At 43.8% G+C, this 24,820-nt stretch overlaps 1 protein-coding gene across 1 annotated transcript in view; it reads right to left on the bottom strand.

Annotated features, from left to right (window-relative positions):
* LOC139014206 (cyclin-Y-like protein 1) overlaps nucleotides 1-2,975 on the bottom strand; it is an 80,262-nt gene extending 77,287 nt beyond the window's left edge. Inside the window, exon 1 of the mRNA XM_070421196.1 lies at nucleotides 2,774-2,975. Coding sequence (XP_070277297.1) covers nucleotides 2,774-2,975 — 202 coding nt within the window. The remainder of the gene's footprint in view (nucleotides 1-2,773) is intronic.
* Between the last annotated feature and the right edge of the window lie 21,845 nt (nucleotides 2,976-24,820).

Below are 24,820 nucleotides of genomic sequence, written 5' to 3'. Positions count from 1 at the left end.
TTATAAGGAAGTATACCATCTGAATTCTAGAGGTAAATACAATGCATCTATTTTAATCTGTGTCCCCAGAATAAAGCATTACAATGGGATTGTGTCTGGCTTCATGTTGAAAGATGGCCCCTCATAACAGTGGGTAACTGAATGGTGCGCCAACCATTTGAAGGTACAGGACCAGTTATTAGAAGGCCTGCAGGGGAGCTCACGCAGCTGCATGGAAACATCCTGGATGCCCCCCAGGGGTCAGGCACAGGTCCAGGAGCTTAATGTCCTTATTCTCTTTATAACTCTGAGTGACACCACAGCACATAAGGAGTGCCCTCATTTTTCTAAAATAGACTGTTATGTTTATATGCATACAAAAGACTCAGGAAGAATAAACACCAAAATATTAATAAAATTTCTGGGTATTCTTAGCATAAGTGAATAACTTTACTGTATTTTCCAACCTTGTACATCAAATACTTATTAATATTCACCCCCACAAAAAAAAAGAGGGTTAAAATAGCTACTGGAAAGAGTAAAGTTCTATTATGCAGGTTTTTCCTGATCACGTTGCCAATTACTTCCCCACTCACGCCTCAGGGGAGAGGGAGAAAGGCGTCATTGAGAGAGAGCACCTTTAGCAGCAAATTAGCAGAGTTCATAGGTCAGAACATAAAAGGCTGCATGAACAGTTGAGGAGTAACAATTAAATTGATGACAGGATTCTAGTGCTTTTTTGTGTGTTACTGATATCACCATCGGTTATGTCAGAAACACTGTTAGATAAAGGCAAGGTACTAGAAAAATTCTGTTAAGTCTATCTGAAATCTGTGTGAGGGTTCTTAAAAATATCGCTTTGGAATGACATAAAGAAATCAGGTTCATCTTGTTTCAGAAGAACAAGGCAGAGCATCATTCCAGTAAGTATGATTGTGTGTAGTAACCAAATAACTCAATTCTCCATTGTAGAAAAGCCAAAATGTTTTACACCCAAGTAGGTATTTCTTAGTTTCCAGGGAAGTTGATGTAAAATTGTCTGAAATAAAGACATTACAAGCAACTTTCAATGTGCTGGAACTTGATATTTGGTATTCTCACCATGTTTCTATGAAAACTTACTAATAGGCAAATGATGAAATTGAGATTTCTCATATCACTTTAGTGAATGCCCCCCAAAGTTAAAAACGAATTGAAATGAAACTCAAACTATCATGTTAAACATAAAAATGTAAATTCTATGCTTATGAATTCCATTTTTTCAATTTTTCTGATTTAACATGACTTCTTATAGGTTTACTAGTGGCCCGGACAGAATCACTCGGACAGAAGCTTACCTTACAGCACCAGAGTAAACAGAAGTTTCCACAGGTCCTCACTTGCATTGTGTTTAAAGGTACAATTAATTCACATAATTTGTTCATTTTTTCACACTATTTGAATACTCTGAACAAGGAGTACTTTTCAGTTACAAAGCCATGTCCATCATCCAGGTGAATCCCCAGGCTTAATTATTCTAACTTTTAAAGAAATTAAAAGCTCAACTACAGTTTAAATAGAATAAAAGCTATAATGCGTTTTCTCTATGAAACAATGAAATAATCTCTGCCATTAAAAATAAAAATAAAATGGGCCAAAGGGGCTTTAACATCTTTGTAAATGTACGTTTTGTACTTAAAAAACAACAACACGCTACAGTCTTCATTAGTTACATTATTATCCAGAATTATTTTAAATCAAGTATTTCCTCTCTTCTCCCTCTTCACTAATGTCCCCCACTCTCCCCAGGCTTCAGGCATCTGGTCTTTAGAACTTTCACCTCAACATTCCTGCAGTTAAACAGGAATCTACTGCAGGAGGGGAGAGGATGGACAGGGAGCCATGGAGACAAACCGACAAACATTCTTGTGCGCCATTTGGAATCTTACCTCCCAAGACTTTATGTCACCAATTCAAGTTTAAATGTTCAGGGTTCTCTTTTGAAACTTTTGACCAACACTCTTGTGAACTGAACCACCCACTCCTCCTTAGAACAAGCAATATGACAGGGAAGTCTGTTAAGTCACGGAAGTAAGACTGAAGACGTGTTTGTGTCTAGGTGGAGATATTTTTGTATAAAAATAGAACAAGCAACTATTCTCTGTAGGACTGGAGGTAACATTTCACATCATTCGGAAATTCTGAGTTCCCTCTCCCACCATTTCCTTCTGTGTTCAAATTATAGTTGGAAGGAATAAACAGCTTCTATCCAGGCAACTGAAAACTGCCTACTTAAGAACACCACAGAGGTTCTATGTCGGTTATCAATTTTGAGTTTACCTAACAACCCCTAAAATCTTTGCAGCAGAACTGTTCAGAGTATCAACTGTCTTAACAGGTGGAAACAAGGGTATCACTGGGCCCTACCTGGTTCCTTCACTAAGATCCATAGGCTAGGTAAGGATAGGGAGATGGGATGGAAACTCTGCAGTTGGGGTATTAAAGTTTTCATAGAGAAAAAGGAGAACATATACCCAAAAGCCTTCATGGAGTCCCACGAGACACTAAACAGAGCCATGAACAGGAAGGGCCAAGGACTGGAGTGTCTCAGGCTGAATGGGGATGGAGGAAAGAACACTGGGTGTTGGGTACTGAACAGGGAAAGAAACTGGCCAGACATGACGGGGAAAAATAAAGGTTCGGGATGCCAGAAAGAAGGCAAGGAGGAGTCTGAGATGGTGCCCATCTAGGGGGTCCTGGGGTCAGCAGAGCCCAGAGGTGTGACTGAGATCAGCGAACCCCTGCCACTCCTTACCTTCGGGCAATTGCAGGTCTCTGAGGCGCAGCACGGGGACGCCTTTGGTGAACATGAAATCCAAGAACTCAAAATCCCCATCAGCTCGGCCCGCCTCACGGTCATGGTCACCAGACTCAGGGGCCGGATGCACCGACTCAGATTCCCGGCCCCGCCTCCGGCTGGCTTTGGGCTTCCAGCAGCAGGTGAGTTTGTTTCCCATGAGGAACCTCTACTCCTGCTGCTGTCACTGCCTTTGCTCAACAGTCTCCCTAACCACCCCCCCGCCCCGCCCAACCCCCAAAAGGGCAAACCCAGGGGGCCCCGCCGCCCCCGCCCAGCTGTCAGCTGCTGCCGCCTCCACAGAGTTGACTAGTCTGTGAGGACAGCCAGCAGTCTCACGTATTTAAAAGGTGTGCTGATCAGGCAACTGCTGAGAATCACAACCACTGCAAGAAGAGAGCACAGCCAAAGCTCCACCACCTGCCACAGCTGCGTCTCAACTGAAGGCAGGGCTCCTGGCGGGCCCCAGCCAACCAGAACACATTCTGTGGTCACCTGGTTACGAGGGACCAATCAGGGCAGCGTTCCCTCCGCGTGCCCACCTGGCAGGGAAGGCAGTGGGTCAGAATGCTGGTCCTCCCGGTCCTGTAGGCCCTCTATCCCCTCTCCCAGCGCACTCATGTGGCCCAGCCTAGGGGTCCAAACAACATTTCCTAAACACACTCAAATGTTGTCAGGAGGGCAGGACACCTACAAATGCCTTTGATGATCCAACTGGGTGGAGAAGTGAATAGGAGAGAGAAGGTGAGGAAAGCAACTGAGGGCTTCTCTTCCCAAACCTTTGGCTGAGAAGAGAGATGTGGTCGTAGTTAGAAGGAAATACAGCTTTAGGATGTTCTTAAGTTGAGAAAATGTGAGTATATTTATGTTAAAGGGGAAGAGCCAAAGAGAAAGAAAAAGTGTGAAGTTAGGGGAGAAGGGAGACTGAATGGAGCAAGGCCCCGCCCCCGCCCCCCCCCCCCCCCCCCCCCCCCCCGCCGCCCCACAGAAGCAGCAGTGGATGCCCTCCAGAGCAGGGATAGATTTGCTTTGGAAAGAGAAAAGCAAGGAGGGAGAGGGACCTGGGTGCTCACAGAGACATTCCTGGTGGAGGAGAGACTTAGGAAGAGCTCATCTGGGGCCTCTATTATTCTTTATTTTAATAGGCTTCCCTATGGAAAGCTACTCTCGGAAGGAGAGGATACTGTGGAGAGAAGTATACACCTCAGAAAAGCTCAAAAACCTAACAAAAAACAAATAATTTATTTCCTCAAAGGTGGGTAGATAGAAAAGACATTTTAACAAAAAACAAAAAGCCCTACTATAAATATGTAGGTCAGAAATGTAGAAGAGGAGGCTAATTATTTCTTCCAATTAATTAAAAAGACATTCTTACAGTTAAACAGGAATCTACTGCAGGAGGGGAGAGGATGGAGAGGGAGCCATCGAGACATAGCAACAACAGTTGGAGAAGAGTATAGGGGAAAAAAGTTAAGAAAATGAATAGAAAGGAAGGGGGAGAGGCAGAAACATCGATGTGAGCGAGACACAAGGTAGCTTTTTAAAATCATTTGCCCCATGCACCCTAACCAGGGCTAGGGATTGATCCTGCAACTGAGGCACATGTCCTTGAACATATCGAACCTGGGGCCCTTCAGTCCATGGGCCAGCACTTTATCCACTGAGCCAAACCAGCTAGGGCACAAAAGGAGCTTTTTAAAAATGAAATGGCTATTCAGTTAATGTAGAGTACAGGGGGCAAATTATTTTTAAAAGCTACCTAGTTAGCCTCACTGGCGTGGTTCAGTGTTTGAGTGTTGACCTGTGAACTAGTAGGTCCTGGTCCCATTCCCAGTCAGAGCACATGCCCAGATTGCTAGCTGAATGCTCAGTCAGGGGCATGCAGGAGGCAGCCAATCAATAATTCTCTTTCATCACTGATGATTCTCTCCCTCTCCATTCCTCTCTGAAATAAAAATATATTTTTTAAAAACACCTACCTAGTTAAATTCTAGAGTAAAACCAGCATTAGAAAGCACTGGCTTAAATATGTTTTAAAAAGACCACACTTCTAAATACCAAGATCTATAAATAAATTGTAGTAATAAAAATGAAAATAGAAACAAAAATCACTGCAGATTTCAAAAAAGAAGACACAAACTGCAGCAACATATTTTGTTAGCTAAGAACAAAGAAATACTTCCTAAACAAAACCTGTAATATAAACCTATTTTATATATATATATGTATAAATATTAAAGATTCTGTTCCATAAAGGATTTCAAAGAAAAAACTTAACAGGTAAAAAACAAACAAACTAAGGGAAAAGTAATGCACTATTTAAAATCCAATGAGATTAATATGTAAAATATACCAAAAAACAAACTCTGCAAATTAGGACAGAAGAACATGGGGGGGAGGGGGGGGGGCGCATAAGAAAATCTAAAACAAGAGGCAAAGAACATATAAATGCCACTCATAAAAAGAGAAACCCAAACAGTTAATACATATATGACAGAAGTAGAGGCCTGATGCACAAAATTCATGCACGGGGGGAGGGGAGGTGTCTCTCAGCCCAGCCTGCACCCTCTCCAATCTGGGACCCCTTGGGGGATGTCTGACTGCCAGTTTAGGCCCGATCCTTCTGGATCGGGCCTAAACTGGCAGTCGGACATCCCTCTCACAATCCCAGACTGCTGGCTTCTAACCACTCACCTGCTTGCCTGCCTGATTGTCCCTAAGTGGTTCTGCCTGCCAGCCTGATCGCCCCTAACTGCTCCCCTGCTGGCCTGATGGCTCCCAACTGCCTTCCCCTGCTGGCCCAATCACCCCCAACTGCCCTCACCTGCCAGCCTGATCACCCTCAACTGCCCTCCCCTGCTGACCTGATTGCCCACAATTGCCTTCCCCTGCCGGCCATCTTGTGGCAGCCATCTTGTAACAACGTGAGGGTGTTGCATGAGGGCGCAAGGACTACCTAGGCTTTTATTAGTATAGATACTCAATTGCATTAGTAGTCACAGAACTGAAAATCAGAACAGTAACATCACTCCATCTGCTGCATCAGATTAGGAAAAAAAATGATAAGGTCAGAAAATATCAAGTGCCAGCAAGAATGTGGGGATAACAGCTGGCAAAAATGTAAAGTAGCACAGCCACTGCAGATGATCTGGCAGTACTTGATGAAATTGTGTACATGCCAGAGAGGGTCCTGTAGGGGGGAAAGGTGATAGGAAATGAAGGGCAAAAATGCAATAAAATGGTCTCAGCCAGTGTGGCTCAGTGATAGAGCATAAGCCCACACACCAAAGTGTTTCCAGTTAGATTTCAGGTAAAGAGTGCGTACCTGGGTTGCAAGTTTGTTCCTGAGTGGCAGAATGCTGGAGGCAACCAATGGATGTGTCTCTCTCACATTAGTGTATCTCTCTCTCTCTCCCTGTCTCTCTCTTTTTTTTCTCTCTCTCTCTCTAACTCCCTCCCCTTGCCCCCCATTCACTCCCGCTACAAATCAATGGGGGAAAAATATCCTCAGGTAAGGATTAACACCCCCCCCCCCCCCCGAAAAAAAATACCACCAGAAAAAAGGTAAAATAAAATGACAGGCTTTTCATGCACCAATAATGATATTGGACCATGAACTTGTTACCAAACTCAAGGGGTTCACAAGTTGGGGTGCTGTAGCTTGGGCTGCTCTGTTCAAGAAAAAGATGTGGCTGTCTCTCCCAAAGCAGTTTTCTTTTTCTTGCAGCAAGTAAAGGAGACAGGGCATTCATATCCAAATTCTGTCTCTCAGAAGGGAGGCTGAGCCTTGCTTCACTGCACTATTTAGTCCATTACATCGAAGTTGGCTACATTTATGGGCTGAGTTCCTGTCAAACTCATCCTGTTTACAGCTGGTCTGCAAAATACTGTGCTACATTTGAACATTTAGCAAGAACAGCATTCAGTCAAATAGCATTTGAGACCCGTGTCCTATCTAACAAACAGCATCCACTCAAGTCTGCACACCTGATTTGGGGGAGCACAGAAGGCTGTTCCCCACCTCATACATTCCTTCATTGAACCAGTAAGTATTAAGTCCCTCTACGCCAGGTACTGTGTTGGGAGCACAGTAGCCAAGATCAGATTCTTGCCCATAGAGTTTACATTCTAGTTGAGAAAACAGCAAAAGGTAAACAAATAAAGCTAAGATAAGAGTGTGATAGATTCTACAACAGATATAAAATGAGTGAATGTGACAGGGAGTAATGGGAAGGGGGTGCAACTTTTCAGAGGACTGCCAACAAGAGGTGGGCTCTCAGGCAAAAAGAAAATCAACCAGGCATTGCCCTGGTCAGGAAGCTCAGTTGGTTGGAGCATCGTCCTAATAGGCCAAGGTTATTGGGTTAGATCTCCAGTCAGGACACATGCAAGAAACAACCAATAAATGCATAAATAAGTGGAACACCAAATCAATGTTACTCTCTCTCTCAAATTCAATAATTATTTTTAAAAAGAAAAGAAAGAAAGGATATCAACCAGGCATTCAGCATGCTGAGCAAAGATATCTCCAAGAATTGCATCCAGGGTCATAAAATGCAAGGACACCATTGCACAGGTGATACTAGGTTCTGCAGATCACTTTAGGTATTTCCTTTAACTAAACTCCCAGGAGCAACATTTAAAACTCCTGTGATAGCCCTGGCCCTTTTGGGTCAGTGCTTAGAGCAGTGGTTCTCAACCTTCCTAATGCCACGATCCTTTAAGACAGTTCCTCATGTTGTGGTGACCCCCAACTATAAAATTATTTTCGTTGCTACTTCATAACTGTAATTGCTACTGTTATGAATCATAATGTAAATATCTGATATGCAGGATGTATTTAGACGACCCCTGTGAAAGGGTCGTTCGACCCACAAAGGGGTCTCGACACACAAGTTGAGAACCGCTGGCTTAGAGCATTAGTTCATGGACCAAGGGGTTGTAGGTTTGTTGGGGGCCAGATGTAAGCTGGCAAGGTCCTTGCACCTGTAGGGGCTAGCAAGACTGGGACCCTTACCCACACAGTTTTCCCAGACTTGTTTGGATGGCGTTTATCAGTAGAATAAGAGCAACATTTGTAGAATGAGATCAGCCTTTCATAGCTTACCAAGAAGTCTGTAACTATTTACTGAGATATACTGTACTGAGAACTTGTCCTTCTACTGTGTCCTTCCCTTAGAGATTAAGAGGAACAAAGAATACATTCCTCTTGATAGACCTCCTATTCAGTGTGTTATGTATAAATAGTATTGTGTGGCTAATAAAGTTGCTTCAGTTCATCAAGAGAACTGGGGTCCTCCCGATCCCGCTTTCCTGTCTTTCTTTCTTTTCTCAATTCCCACCTCCCTGCCTCAGCCCGGCTCAACCCTGTCAGGCTGGCCCTGGCATAGGTTCAATTCCAGATCAAGGGCACATAACTCAGTTGCAACTTCCCCATCCCTGGTGGCGCTGGGTATGGAAGGCAACCAATCAATGTGTCTCTCTCACATCAATGTTCCTCTCTCTCTCCCCCTCCCATCTCCCTTCCACTCTCTCTAAAAATCAATGGAAAAAATATGCTCAGGTGAGGATGAAAAAAAGTTAATTAATTTTAAAAATAAAACTGTTATATAAAGTGTGGACAACAATGATTACAGCATGAATCCAACATATTTTCACCAACAAATTCACCTTTTGGGGGTGGGGGGGACATCACCCACATAAATATTCTATGTCTCTAAAAATATTTCAGGCCCTGGTCAGTGTGCATCAGTGGTTAGAGTGTTAGCCCATGAACCAAACAGTCCCAGATTTAATTCCTTGTCAAGGGCGCATACCTGGGATGCAGGTTTAATCTCCAGTCTGGGTAGGGGAGGCCACATCCAGCACGGCTAGGGTTCAGGATCTGAAGAAGGGGCCAACACACAAATTAAAACGCTAGACAAGAAATATGAAATCATGGGGGAGCCAGGCGGAAACTTTCCTCTCGTGGAGAAGCTCTCTGAAACCCCGGGCCCATTAGCTTTTATTCAATTTTAGAAACACATCTTGCCCTCAGTTAGCCACAGAAAACCAGTAGCAGACAGACGATCTCAAAAGGTCAGTAAATATTAGTAAAGATTTACTTTGAGGCTATTAGGTCAGGAAATTGCTTCGAGTCACCACTATCTCAACAGAATAATCGGTGCATAGCTTTTAGCCCTTGTTTAAAGCTCAAGGTTCATCAGCCTTCCGAGTTCTTTGTTGCACTTTCATGACAATGGATGGCTCCCACAAGGGGCCCATGTAAATAGGGAACCAATCCACGTGTCTCTCACACATCAATGTTTCTTTCTCTCTCTCTCCCACCTTCCCTCCCTCCCTTCCACTTTCTCTGAGAAATCAATGGGAAAAAATATCCATGGCTGAAGATTAACAACAACAACAAAAAATGTTTCTGCAAAATTATTAGGATCCACCAACTTTTGTTTCATTTGCCAAGTAGAAATTGAGTGTTCATGTATCCTTTCTAGTGCACAGTGTGAGGAAATGAGGATAAAAATTATAGTTTCTGTCCTTGAAGAGCCAACCCTGCTATATAAGACTCACAATCCCATTTGTTTCATACACTCATTGACTTTTATGATTAAAAGTCAAATTTTTTTGCATGTTTGCAACCTGCCCGGCACTGTTCTACAAGCTTTTACACACATGTTTTTGTTTATCTAATACTCACAGAAACAAAACACTATATTATTTCCACTTTAGAAATGAGAAAATAGGTTTAAAAAAAAAATCTTGCCTGAAGTCAAAGATTTAGTAAGTGGCAGAGGAGGGATTCAAATCCAGATCTTTCAAACTTCAAGGCGCGTGTGTGTGTGTGTGTGTGTGTGTGTGTGTCAGTGAACAAACACAGTTTCCTTTATTCAAGAACCTGGACATACGCATGTAATTGCAGGGTCACCCGGCACCTCGCCCCTTGGAGCATGTGAATGAGCGTCCCCAGCAACAGCGGCCAGCGGTGCATCTGCTGCCACCCAGCATCCGGCACAAATGACTCCACCCGCCCGCAGGAGATGCTGCGACCAGCAGCACAAGGTGCATCTGTCTGTCTGTCTGCTGTGATGTGAGCCAGGAAGCCTGTTCCACGCGCTCTGCTCTGCGCTCTGCTCTCGACCTGAGGCGGCGCCGGGCTGGTCCACAGGAGCCCCATCAGACTTGAACCAGGTGGTTCTGCCTTGAGAATGTGGCCCCATCCTGTCTGGCTGCCAAGCACCGAGCTCTCAACTTCCCCACTTGGCCCTGCGCCGGCTCCCGGGGCGGGTGCCGCCGGGGCCACGGACCCCGGGGCCGCGGGTAACAGCCAGGGACGCAGCCATCCCCACCGCCCCCACCGCCCGGAACAAAGCCTGTGTTCTTAAGCACTGCACTCATGGTCCCCCTGGAATCTTCTTGGTGTTTTTCAATGTGTGGTCCCTGGAGGAGAACCAAGATGGTGGCATAGGTAAATGCCCATACTTACTGCCTCCCATAACCACATCAAAATTACAACTAAAATACAGAACAACCATCATCCAGAACCACTGGAAAGCTGGCTGGATGGAAGTACTGCAACTAGAGAAGTAAAGAAGAAAGCACACTGAGACTGGTAGGAGGTGGGGAGATGTGGAACGGACTGGTCTGGCACCCATGTGGGCTGCTTTTATAATGGGGAGGAAGATCGCCTCTGTGGAGGCTGCCTGGAGGATCAAGGAGTCCCAGCCGCACACCAGAAGCCCAGCCCAGGGTCCCAGAGATAGGAAAACAAGTCCTTACAGGCAATAAGCACCATTGGCTGTAAAGACCAGTGTTGACTGGGGCTCAGTGACACACAGGCTGCTGGAGACCCATTTGCTCTTCTTAAAAGGATGGCCCCACGAACTGAATTTACAAGCTCCTGCTTCCTCTGAGCTCTAGTGCCAGGCAAGGTTCTGGGGGACCCAGACACATACAAGGAGAAACTGACTGTCTGGCATCAGGGCAGGAACTCAGGGGCAGCTTTCTTCCAGATGGAGGTGCTCATAGCAGTCACTGTTCTCGTGCTGGGACCTCCCCAGTGCAGGGCTGACTGGCAGCCATTTCTGTTTGCTCCACACTGGTGATTCCCTGAGACCCCACTCCACCCAATTTACAACATCACCCAAGTTGTGGGCAATAGCTTTTGCATATGAATGGCCTGTCTTTTCTCAGGCTAAAACTCTGTCAAACAAGCTACAGCTGGGTCATGGAGCCCCAAACCTATCAATAAAAGGCCTAAGACCCAGCACCAAAACCAGCCTGCCTTACTTCACAGCTGGGCTCGTCTGGGCACTTCCAAACCTGATACAAAGAAAAGGAATCTGCAGATGTCTCTGTAGCTCCTGCTGCGTGGCCCCTGGCAGTGGCTGACTTTGCACCTCCTTGGAGACCCAAGAGCCAGTGTAACCAGTGGTCAGTGTGACACCATACCAGATTACAACTCTTCCCATACATAAGTGACAAACTCAAGGGGCAGACTTAGTGAGCACCAAAGCCCCACTGAAGCAAGTCCTGCTCCATAAGTGTGTCTCCTGCACAGCAGCTCTCTCACTGTAGTCACAGCTGGTCCCCACAGTCAATTGGCCTGGAGGTCAATTCCTCCCAGAGATACCAACAGCAATCAAGGCTCAACTACAAAAAGACTGTGCACACAGCCCACAAAGGGGTGCACCAAGAGTGTCCACATCAGGTAACTGGGGAGGCTGAGCCACTGGGCCCTATAGGACACCTACCACACAAGGCCACTCTATCAACTCAAGCAGAATTAGTAGCTACCCAATACATAGAAACAAATACAGGGAAGCAGCCAAAATGCAGAGACAAACATGTCACAAATGAAAGAAATGGAAGAAAGCAAACTATGAATACAGAGTTAAAAAACACAGTTATAAAGTTACTCAAGAATCTTCTAGAAAACTCCAAGGGACTTCGTGAGACTTTCAAGGATCTTAGTAAGAATGTCAAAAAATGGAAAAGGACCAGTCAGAAATTAAGCATACACTAACTGAAATAAAGAATAATATACAGGGATTCAACAGTAAACTAAAGGATCCCAAGAATCAAATCAATGATTTGAAATATGAGGAAGCAATAAACACCCAACCAGAAGAGCAAAAAGAAAAAAGAATCCAAAAATATGAAGATAGTGTAAGAAGCCTCTGGGAGACTTCAAGCGTACCAACATCCAAATTATGGGGTTGCCAGAAGAAGAGAGAGAGCAAGATATTGAAAACCTATTTGAAGTAATAATGACAAAAAAACTTCCACTACCTGGTGAAAGAAATGATTTACAAGTCCAGGAAGCACAGAGAACCCCAAACAAGAAGAACCCAAAAAGGACCACGCCAAGACACATCATAATTAAAATGCCAAGAGCAAAAGACAAAGAGAGAATCTTAAAAGCAACAAGAGAAAAATAGTCAGTTACTTACAAGGGAGTGCCCATATAACTGTCAGCTGATTTCTCAACAGAAACTATGCAGGCCAGAAGGGAGTGGCAAGAAATATTTAAAGTGATTAATAGCAAGAACCTACAACCAAAATTACTCTACCTAGCAAAGCTATCATTTAGAACTGAAGGTTAGATAAAGAGCTTCACAGACAAGAAAAAGCTAAAGGAGTTCATCACCACCAAACCAGTATTATATGAAATGCTGAAGGGCATTCTTTAAGAAGAGAGAGAAGAAGAAAAAGGTAAAGATAAAAAGTATGAACAACAAAGTGGCAACAAATACATATCTACCTACAATTGAATCTAAAAATCAAACGAATAAAAAAAATCTGATGAACAGAATAAACTGGTGAATGGAATAGAATCAGGAGGATGGAAATGGAACAGACTGACGATTCTCAGTGAGAAGGGAGTGTGAGGGGGTTCAGGAAGAGATTAGACAAAGAACTTATATGCATTACTTATGGACACAGACAATAGGGTGGTGAGAGCCTGGGGCAGGGTTGCAACTGCGTGGAGGGGAGTTATGAGGGGAAAAAAGGGACTTCTGTAATAATCTCAACAATAAAGATTAATTTTTTCAAAAAGTGTGGTCCCCGGACCAGCACCATCACTGTTACCTGGGAATTTATTAAAAGTGCAAAATCGTAGGGCACACCCCAGACCTACTGACATAGCAACCTACCTTTTAAAGTCCCTCCAGGTGATTGGGAGGCTTAAGTTTGAGAACCACTGGTCTAGTTTTCATATTCACCTGAATGAATTGCATGCATGTTAAATGATTACCATTTTGAAAATTCCAAAATGTAAAATTTTGATTCTATTCAAAATGCCTCTAAACATATTAAAATAAAATTAATTCATTTCCTCATTGCCAACATTACAGCAATTCCTCCCCTAAACTTGACAAAACACCTAATCTGTACCCTGATTAACCATCCAAAAAAGAAGTCAACACTGACCGGACTTGCCAGGAACTGAGCTAAATTCAAACCATGAAAAGAGCACAGAAATCCAAATAGAACCCCCACAAGTTAAATCAGAGCCATATTAGGAAAAGGAAAAAAATATTTTGAATGTCAACAGTAGAAGCTTGATAATCTTAGTTCACAGCTCCATTATCTTTTTTTTTCACTAGATTAACTCCAGATTTTTACATCACTTCAACAAATCTCCAATTGCCAAAAAATTAAAATTAAAAAAAAAAGTTACAACACTCAGAACTATTTCTCAAGATTCAAATTACTTTCAGTAAAGTAAGGACAAGAAAAAGTCCTTTATTTTCCTTTGCTGTGGCCATCCACAACTTATGAGAAGCACCTGGTAATTAAACCCCAAAATTGTTTGCTTCTCTGATTCAAACAGCCCCTCATTCAAACAGTAAGACAAGACAAGATGCTCTCAAGGCTGCATTTCTTTTAAAAATACATTTTTATTCATTTCAGAGAAGAGGGGAGAGGAAGAGATAGAAACATCAATGATAAGAGAGAATCATTGATCTGTTACTTCCTGCAGGCCCCATACTGGGGATTGAGCTGGAAATCCAGGCATGTGCCCTGACTGGGAATTGAACCTGGTTCACAGGTAGACACTCAACCACTAAGTCAGACCAGTCAGCATCAAGGCTACATTCTTGCATTCACCTCCTCTTTGCTGTTTTCACAACTCAGGGTTAACTCTCACCAAAGAGTCCCTAGATGACAGAAACTTCCCTTCCCCCTCACCTTCAAACAAGCCTCTTTTGAACTCTTCACAACTTTTGCTCTAAGCCTGTTTTACAGGCTTGGGAAAATCCTGATAAGACATTTCCCTAGGACATCTGCTGGACTGTCTCCTGGAAAGGAAGCAAACTGTAACTTTTCAAGACAGCCCTTGGTATCTATCTGCTCAACTTCAGCCCCAAATCCTCCTCCCTGCCTTGTCACCTAGCAACAGAAGCCATTACTCTTTAAAAAGTGGAAGCAGCTTTTTGTTCCCTGCTTTGTATTGACTGGCAGTACTCGGCCCTTTCTCTTCTATAAAGTAAACTTCTCTACATGTCTTCTTTTAGTTGTAAATACTTTCATAGCCCACCTCACTGGCCAAACACTAACAGTAAACATACTAGTACACAGGAACTGTCTTTCAAAGACCATGTTTTGTCATGAGTAAAGCTAACCAGATGCTTTTACCACATATACTACAGCAGAAAGTGCTAAAGTTGTCCCTGTCTCTACCTAGACCAGTCCTTTATAGCATCCTAGGTCCCCTGCTCAATTCAAGCAATATTTAGACGAATAGCCTTCTTTCCTCCCCCAACACGAGTTCTCAGGCTGGAGCAGTAGAAGGCTATGCATATTCAAGTTTGCCTAATTCTAGTGGGGCCTTTTCTAGCGGGTGGAAGACCAGAGTATCAGTAGTATGTTCACACACCCACCACACTAGCGCCTACCATGTGCCTAATAGTCTTTTAAGCTATTCATTTGCATATTCAACTCATTTTACAAAGTTCAGCATTCCACTTAATTATTTAAATTAAAAACAAACTTGAAGATTAAATAGGTAACTAGCCCAAGTCTGGAACCCAGGACAGCTATAAGCCTTAGTGAGAATGCTTACTCACTCGATTAAAGTTGTCAAGGGTGCAGAGAGCACTGGGAGTCCACACTCAGGTAAATCTTTAATCTGCTGGGCTACTTACAACCACCCACATCCCTATGCTCACACTCACCCAAGGGCTGGCAGTGCTGGTGGGAGCTACTTTTCTAGAAGGAGTGTCACTTGTGTAGATTCCTCCTCCAATCACCATCAAATTCCCAGAGGGTCAGATTTGTTTTCAAAACAGGATTTAGCAAAGCTCTTCTCCCCACATAGAGGTCAGTGGAACTGAAATACACACAAGCCACATAAAGACCTTCCCACTAACATTCTTCCCCTGCCTTTTAAAAGTTCAGTGCTTTCTACAAAACATCTCACAAATTGCAATCATCCTAACTAGTCCTTATTCTCCACTAACACTGCAAATCCTACACCTAAAACAGGTCATGCTTTTTATCCAAGCAACACATACGTTTTCTCATCTCATGCTGGAGGACAAAGCATAACAAGTATTTGCATGAAAGTGCAAAAGAGACATTGGAAGGCCAATGGACATTGATATTCAGCACAAGTTTGCTCCTGCTGTGATTGCAATGGCTCCAGGCTGTAGGGCGTGGCTATGGGGACTGACCTATTGGCAAAGTCACAAACAAGTCCCAGTTTAGAGGGCACAGTCCTCTTATCATAATTAGGCTTGACCTTATGATGCTCCCTAGATCTTATCTTGGAAGCTAGTGGGCTTTGGGAGGTGCAGCAAGTGCTGCCAAAACAGGAGAAATTCACAAGAACATTGTAACTATGGTGACCACTACCTTGTTTACCTCTGGCTATAAAATAAAGGCTCAGCTTGCCTCTGGATCTCTCTCTGTGGCCTCAGCCAGGCACAGGAAGATCGACCTAGACCCAGCTTATTCTCTTTGTCATTTCTTCATCCATTCACTGCCCTAACTCAGGCTTGTGGAACCTTTGGCTGAGCTGGCTCAGCACTCCAGGCCATTTCCTGACCTGATAATCTTTACATTATATACCAGACTTTAGCTTTGATCTGCCTGTATGCATTGCCAAATGGCAATGTGTCTTTAAAGTGAATAAAAAGCAGACGGGACCTGGTCTTGGTGTTTCTCTTCATGCAAGAGGTTTCCACCTGGCCCACCAATGCCTTCAAAATTCATATTTCTTGTACAGTGTACTCACTGTGTCATCAGCCCTCCTGCAAGTCATCCTGAACCCATGAAGATCACGGAAATCTCCCTTCTCACACAACCTCACCAAGCTATCCTTGGAACAAGCAAGCTTGAGGAACAGCTCCTACCATCAAAAGGGTTCATAAATGAAGCACAGTGATAATCATGCTCTCCTAAGAGATTAGGAAGATATAAATGAGCATTCAAGAAAAACACACACAAGCCCGACTGGTTTGGCTCAGTGGATAGAGCGTCAGCCTGCGGACTGAAGGGTCCCAGGTTCAATTCCAGTCAAGGGCATGTACCTTGGTTGCAGGCACATCCCCAGTAGGGGGTGTGCAGGAGGCAGCTGATCGATGTTTCTAACTCTCTGTTCCTCTCCCTTCCTCTCTGTAAAAAATCAATAAAATTTTTTTAAAAAAGAAAAACACACACAAAACATTTGCCTGCCTGATAAGGACCAATAAATCCACATTCTGGTCTGGGTTCCTGACCACAAGGAGAACCGAGAGCTTTTTAGTGGAAGTTATTTCTAAACTAACCAACAATTTCCTTCAATTTAAATTAAGCTCTTGTTTAATTCCATCCAAATAATCTCACTTAATAAACTAAAGTTAAATCACTGATTGCAATTCTCTCTGAATCGCAATTACAATAGAAACAGTCATAGGACATTTCTACCTTTGTCAGTGAAATGCTACAAGGGAAAAAAAGTCTGAGATCTCCAAAAAGCCGCACCCAGAGCACCATCTAGTGGAAGTCCAAAAGGGGCCGAGATCCCAGTTAAGAACACAGGCAAGTACTTTGGAAACAGCCTAAATCTCCTTCCAATTGCCCACACCTCCGGAGAGCTGTGACCATCAGATGAGAGGCCTCATTTTCCATACAAGTTAACAGGATAAAGTTTCTTTATGGGATTTTCCTTGGGTGCTAGAAATTTTAATTTGTTAAGAGAGGGAAAATTTGAAATAGAGATTTTCACTTAGCACTTCGGTTTGGTTTGGTTTTGCCTGTGTAAAAAATAACTTTCTGCTTCCAGTCAGACTCTGGGGAAACGATAATTCCTCACTCTGAAATAACATCTCCATCTCTGACTCATGTACATGTGATCAAACGGGTATGCAGAAGCTTGCTTGGTGGTGGGGACCTTGCTGGGTCCTGGATTAAATCTACGATGGGGACAAAATTGAGGAAGAGTCCAGTAACCTGGGCTGAACTCCTTTTGTCTCTCGGGCCTTGAGTTTATGTACATGTAAAATGAACAAGATAAATACTACCTGCCTGCTGGAGGTGAGGAGGATAATAAATTTGACCCCAAGCTTTGAGATTCTCAATCACTAGTAAAAGGCCTAATGGAAATACCAGTTTGTAGAAGAGAGTGCACCTGGAAGGGGACACTGCCCCAAGAGTCCTTTACTGCTGAAACGTGGTGACCTTCGCCATTTCTCTTCTGAACAAAGGGTGAATGGAAAAGGTTACATTAAACACATCAAACAAAAGGTAACAGCAATTCAAAGTGCTTCTTTATATGTAAATCAAATCATAGTTAATTGCCTAGGACTTGTCTGCAAAGGGTTACTGCATGAGTAGCAGGTGCATCCCTAAAATTCAGAGATTGTTTTCAAAGAGGCCCTTTTTAAAACAAATTTGAAAAATGTTGCCAAAACCGGTTTGGCTCAGTGGATAGAGCGTAGGCCTGCGGACTGAAGGGTCCCGGGTTCGATTCCGGTCAAGGGCATGTACCTGGGTTGCGGGCACATCCCCCGTGGGAGATGTGCAGGAGGCAGCTGGTCGATGTTTCTCTCCCATCGATGTTTCTAACTATCTATCTCTCTCCCTTCCTCTCTAAAAAATCAATAAAATATATTTTAAAAAAAAAGAAAGAAAAATGTTTATAAAATTAGAAAAAACAACAATAAGAGTCATTCTACTCTCACCCAAGAGAGTGACAGACAGAAGGTCCCACCCCACAACCATAGGCATTCCTTCTTCATCAGCACCCCTGCCCCCCCCCGCCCCAGTTGCTATCCCTCCCTCTTCAGGGCAGGCAAAGGTAAGTCACCTGCTTCGATCTACTTGTCACTTAAGAAAAAGCCCTCAAGGAGAAACCAAGATGGCAGCATAGGTAAACACCGGAAATTGCTACCTCCCACAACCACTTCAAAAATACAACTAAAAGACAAAACGGACACCATCCAGAACCACAGGAAGGCTGGCTGAGTGAAAATTCTACAACTAGAAGGAAAGAGAAAAGCACACTGAGACTCAGAGGAGGTGCGGAAGTAAAGTGCAGAGGTGCAGAGATGCACGTGGAAAGGTGTCTTTTTCAATTGGGTGGGAGACACAAGCTCCCGACGGCCCTGAACTCCAGTTCCGGCGAGTCTCTGGGGACCCAGACTCATATGGGGAGAAACTGGACTGTCTGGCAGCGGGCGGAACCCCAGGGTGGCTTTCTCTCAGAGGTGCTTGCAGCGAATACCGAGGAACACTGAGACCCAGGGCCTCTTAGGGTAGGACTGGGGAGCAGCCATAGCTGTTTGCTCTGCCCTATTGATTCCCCGAGACCCCGCCCCACCTAAGCTGTGCATATGAATGACCTGGCTCTTTGCAATCTAAAATTACCTAACAAACTGCAGCAGGGTCAGAGAGACCCAGAACATCCAAAAGAAGGCCCAAGGCCCCACAGCAGCTTGCATTGCTTCACAGCTGGGCTTCATCTGGGCACCTCCAAACCCCAAACAAAGAAGAGGAATCTGCAGATCTCTCCATAGCTCCTGCTGGGTAGCCTCAGGTAGAGGCTAAATTAGCACCTCCTTAGAGATCCAAGAGCCAGTGTACCCAGTGGTCAGAGTGGGACCATCCAGATTACAACTCCTCAGATCCATAAGGGACACATTCAGGAGGCAGACTCAGTGAGCACCAAAGCCCCACTGAAGCAAGTCTTGCCCCATAAGGGTATCTCCAGCACAGAAGTTTTCCCACCACAGACACAACTGATTCTTATAGCCAATTGGCATGGAGGTCAATTCCTCCCAGTGTTACCTACAACAATCAAGGCTTAACTACAACAAGACTGTGCACACATTCCACAAAGGGGTGCACCAAGAGTGTCCACCTCAGGTAACTGGGGAGGCTGAACAACTGGGCCCTGTAGGACACCTAACACAGAAAGCCACTCTATCAACACAGGGAAGCAGCCAAAATGAGGAGACAAAAAAACAGGTTACAAATGACAGAGATGGAGGAAAGCAAACTACAGGATATAGAGTTCAAAACCACAGTTATAAAGCTTTGCAAGAATTTTCTAGAAACCACTGATAAATTTAGTGAGACCCTCCATAAATCTAGTGAGACCCTCGAGGATATGAAAAAGGATCAACTAGAAATTAAGCATACACTGACTGAAATAAAGAATGTTATACAGAGACCCAATAGCAAACTAGAGGATCGCAAGAATCAAGTCAGAGATTTGAAATACGAAGAAGCAAAAGACATCCAACCGGAAAAGCAAAAAGAAAAAAGAATCCAAAAATATGAAGATAGTGTAAGGAGCCTGTGGGACAGCTTCAAGCGTACCAACATCCGAATTATAGGGGTGCCAGAAGAAGAGAGAGAGCAAGATATTGAAAACCTATTTGAAGAAATAATGACAGAAAACTTCCCCTACATGATGAAAGAAATAGACTTACAAGTCCAGGAAGCACAGAGAACCCCAAACAAAAGGAATCCAAAGGGACCACACCAAGACACATCATAATTAAAATGCCAAGAGCAAAAGACAAAGAGAGAATCTTAAAAGCAGCAAGAGAAAAACAGTCAGTTACCTACAAGGGAGTACCCATACGACTGTCAGCTGATTTCTCAATAGAAATTATGCAGGCCAGAAGGGAGTGGCAAGAAATATTCAAAGTGATGAATACCAAGAACCTACAACCAAGATTACTTTACCCAGCAAAGCTATCATTCAGAATTGAAGGTCAGATAAAAAGCTTCACAGATAAGAAAAGGCTAAAGGAGTTCATCACCACCAAATCAGTATTATATGAAATGCTGAAAGGTATCCTTTAAGAAGAGGAAGAAGAAGAAAAAGGTAAAGATAAAAATTATGAACAACGAATACATATCTATCAACAAGTGAATCTAAAAATCAAGTGAATAAATAATCTGATGAACAGAATAAACTGGTGAATATAATCGAATCAGGGGCATAGAAAGGGAGTCGACTGACAATTCTCAGGGGGAAAGGGGTGTGGGGGTGCAGGAAGAGATTGGACAAAAATCGTACACCTATGGATGAGGACGGGGGTGGGGGGTGGTTAAGGGCAGAGGGTGGGGTGGGAACCGGGTGGAGGGGGGAAAGAGGAACAACTGTAATAATATGAACAATAAATATTTAATTTAAAAAAAGAAAGAAAGAAAAAGCCCTCAAACAATTTCAGTTACAGGCTGCTTTATTTTTAAAGATAATAAGTAAGCAATGTTTAATGTGTAAATCTCACTGCAAAGCGCTTGTATCCCGAAAATGTGTGATTAACACTTCCGAAGTGGAGACACCTTCCTCAATTAAAAGAAAAAGCCTAAGTAACTTAAAGCTACTATCAATGGGTCCTTTTCCCTCGGGTGCCTGACTCTGCCTCAACTCCCTGGTTTTCCCTCTACCTGCACCCCCTCCCGGCCTCCCTCGGGCCCAGCTCCCTTACCCGGGGTCCTTCGATGTCCCGGAGGGGCCCCACTTACAGCTGCTGAGGCCCCAAGCCCTCCCGTCTCCTCTCCCGGCTTCGCCCCACCCCTCCTCCAGGCACCCCTGCTGCCGCCCCGCGGGCTTTGGGGAGAAGGCGCCTGGAGGGAGGAGCGGGTGGCTCCGGGTGACTCCCCCAGGCGTCTGAGCATCTAGGGGAGAAGACCCCACCGCCCCCACGGCGCCAGGTGCTCCCATCGCACTGCAGCCCCTGCCCCGTTACCGGCTCTGGGCTGCGTGGCCACGGGAGGCGGGCTTGCTGTGGGCCCTGCAGCCCCGGGCTGGGAGGCCAGGTGACAGATGGCAACAGGCTGCTACACAGGATGCACAGGTGCCCTGGGTGCTGAAAGCAGAGTCCCAGCTCCAACCTACAGCCCAGAGAGTAACGGACTCAAAGCCCTTCGGAAGGGCGGGGTCAGGAGAGGGGCGGGGCCTCATCCCTCTGGGTGTGAGCCCTAGGGGACCCTTTGTATGAGCCCTACTGATACTCTGCCTTAGGGATAGGCATCCGGGGCTTGAAGACGGCCTGGCCACTAGGCTGTCTTGGTCAGTAAGAGAAAACAAAGGAGAGCCCTGACTGGTGACTGCTCTGTAGCCCTTCTCTACTATGAATCCTGGGAAACTCCACCTCCCCTCCCTTAATCCCTAGGTGGCAGCAGAGCAGGCTGTGCTAATGGACCAGCGGCCTACCTGCACAGAACCCTGGACACCCAGGCTCCTTTGTCAGATGTGAGCCTCCTTACCCTACAGCGGTTCTTTAGTTGGGGTGTGAACTTGGTGAATAACAACCAATCTTGAACATTTGAGAAGTCTCCTGGGCATTTTTTTAAATGCTGCATAAAATTCAGAGGGAAATTGTCATACGCAAAGAAAATGTATAAAATGTTTTCACCCTGAGAAGATTATGTGGCTTTATTGCCTTTCTGTGTTCCATATGAAGCATGTGTCACTTTTGTAATATTAAGAAAACCAGTGTCCCAGTGCTCAGATTCGTGCACATTGAACGGAAATTAATTAGAAGAAATATTTTAATATTGCTATTCGCTCTTTCTCTATAATAGAAGTGTCAACCAAATTCACAATCAACAATGACAAATCAAAACACACCCGTGCAATTGGCGCCAGTGAGAGCTTTATATGTATTGCGCATGCACGAATCAACTTAGCCTTTTATATATATAGAATAAACTTGCTGAATTAGACCTGCTTACTGACTTAGCTAAACTTTTTCTAGCCCAGTGAAGTACCCCAACTTCTCTTTCAGGTAATTGTCAGCAACACACCAGTAAATATCAACACAAAGCACATTATTATTGTAGATCACGCAGGGAGAACAAAGGGTAAAATATTTAGCTGTAGCAGTGTTTGACTATATTCTATGCAGTGAGAAAACCTGAAGTCATTTTCAAGTTCCACCATTTCTTACTTCTTTTCAGTTCGGACAAGTTTCTAAACTTTCTAAATCTCTGTTTTCTGGCTAATGAAAAAAAAAATAGGATTCCACAGAGTCTTCTATCTACCTACTCCAGGACTTCTGTGAGAATCAAATAAGATGAGGCATGTGAAAATGCTTCACAAACATTTGGTTAAAGTGTAAAATGTTTGCACCTGGCTATAAAGCAAGTCATGTTCCTGGGCTGAAGAAACTCCAAGAAGGCCAGTCGCTAGGGAGAGGAAGCTGGGCATTCCTATGTGACATCATTACCCAGCACCCACAGTGACTGTTTCCAGGCCAGGCTGGGCTGTAGGCCTCATTTTGCTCCATGGGGTCTTGGCAGTGTTGGCTGCGATTTGGTGGGGTGTCACTCCGGGGTGGTGGTGGGGCCTGTGTCCCACTTGGGGAAAGCCAAGTGTTGCTTTGTTGGCACCAGGTCCACGGTGCCATTTATTTTAAAATGGCCAGTGCGTGTCATGGCAGCTCCTGCATTGAGTGTCTGCCCCCTGGTGGTCAGTGCACATCATAGCTACCGGTCAGATGGTCAGACAGACAGGCTTTTATATATCTAGATGAGTAAGGTGCAGAGAACAGTAAAGGCAAACTTTTGAAGCTAATGGAAACTAATTCTTCCACAATAGAAGAAAATACAGTAATATATACAACAGCTGAGTGTCATAAAAAATATGTTTTGATATCAGCCCCCTTCAGCTCTCTTCCAGAACTTTACAAATATGACTGAGGTGCTCTCTCTTTCCTGAGTAACTACCATTTATCAACACATAGTGTAGAATGCACTACATTGTAAACAGATCCTCCCCAACAGGAGGAATTTAGAATCCAAAATATTAAATAAATAAAACTTAAATCAAAAAAGTAAACAACAGACAGAAATTCAGAAGATATAAATAGGAAATCTCAGCCAATCCAGGGAATTTTCAGAAATGAATGTTACAGTTTCAAGATGAGACTCACACTTTGAAAACTGAAAGGAGGAGGGAGTTGAGGTGATTATAAATGACCCACAGTTAAGCAATCTGAACTCCAGACCACAACAAACAAGCCCCAAGTCATATCTTACCTGGGGACCACAGGCACTTAACTGTCTGGCTGTCTTACTATTCTATTTGTTTTTGTCATTCCTATGAGATTCTGAAATATGCTATTTGAAAGGAAACACTTCTCCCAACAATTCTATAATTTAATAGCAGTAAAAGAAAAATGGAGGGTGACAAAAACCAAACCTAAGGAAGGAAAGGAATGTTCAGGTAAACATGAACTTGTAAAGAAGTAAGGACAAGAAACCAGACCCAAAGACTAGGACAAATCCTCTTTTCTCTCTTTTCCCCTGAGAATAAGGTAAAACTCTTTAAAGGACAGTAAACTCATTACCTAACAAATATTTTAGAGAACCCTTGTAATACATGGACTCCTAAACAATAGTCTGAAAATGTGTTCCAGAGTACGCTAAGCAAGTAGCTTAGTGTAAAAATCCAATTATGCTTAAATATATAAGAAAAAAAGCCTGGCTGGTTATTTCAGTTGGTTAGAACATTGTCCCATACACTAAGGTTTTGGGTTCGATCCTCAGAGAACATCCAAGAATCAACCAAACCAAGGTATGCATAAATAAGTGGAACAACAAATCGATGTGGGGGTGTTTTCTCTCTCTCCTCTTCTTCTTCTTCTCCTTCTTCTTCTTCCTCTTCTTCTTCTTCTTCTTCTTCTTCTTCTTCTTCTTCTTCTTCTTCTTCTTCTTCTTCTTCTTCTTCTTCTTCTTCTTCTTCTCTAAAATAAATAAAAGAGAAAAAGAAAATAAGAGATGATAAGTTGAACTTACACCATTAGCAGGCTTATAAGGGAAGAGATCCAGAGCCAGTAGGGAGAGCCAATCCGAAGGAATGCTGGGAAATGTCAGAGTATCACACAACATCCAGCTGATAGTAGCCAGTGAATCAAAAGCAGCAACTAAATAGATTTTTAAAGTTAAAAATGTAATCTTTAAAGTATATGTCACAGTGCTTCAAAGCCACTGGAAAGTAATATATGCACCACAATAATAGAGTTTAAAAGTTAATGATATTTATCTTTCTCTGACTATTTCGCTTAGCATAATGCTCTCCAGTTCTATCCATGCTGTTGCAAATGGTAAGAATTCCTTCTTTTTTACTGCAGTGTAGTATACCATTGTATAGATGTACCACAGTTTTCTAATCCACTCATCAGCTGATGGGCACTTAGGCTGTGGAATATAATGAGCAACATAAACTGATGAACAAAAACAGAGACAGAGAAGCATCGATCAGACCGTCAAACCTCAGAGGGAAGGTAGGAGAGGGTGGGAGTAAGGAGGAGAGATCAACCAAAGTACTTGTATGCATGCATATAAGCCTAACCAATGGACACAGACACCAGGGGGGTGAGGACATGAGTAGGGGTGGTGGTGGTGGGAGGGGCAATGGGGTGATAAGGACACATATGTAATACCTTAATCAATAAAGAAAAAAAATTTTAAGTTAATTATAAAGATAAAAGGGTGTTGTACAGAATCCAAGGGCAAAAATAAGTCAGTTCTTGGGAAACCAGGAGCCAGGACCAGAAAAGC

Source organism: Myotis yumanensis, unplaced genomic scaffold, assembly GCF_028538775.1.
Source record: "Myotis yumanensis isolate MYYU_CA2020_CCGP unplaced genomic scaffold, mMyoYum1.0.hap1 SCAF_1, whole genome shotgun sequence".
In the NCBI taxonomy this organism is placed as follows: domain Eukaryota; kingdom Metazoa; phylum Chordata; class Mammalia; order Chiroptera; family Vespertilionidae; genus Myotis; species Myotis yumanensis.
Note: the sequence above shows the minus strand (reverse complement) of the source record. Positions and strands in the feature narration are given on the sequence as shown.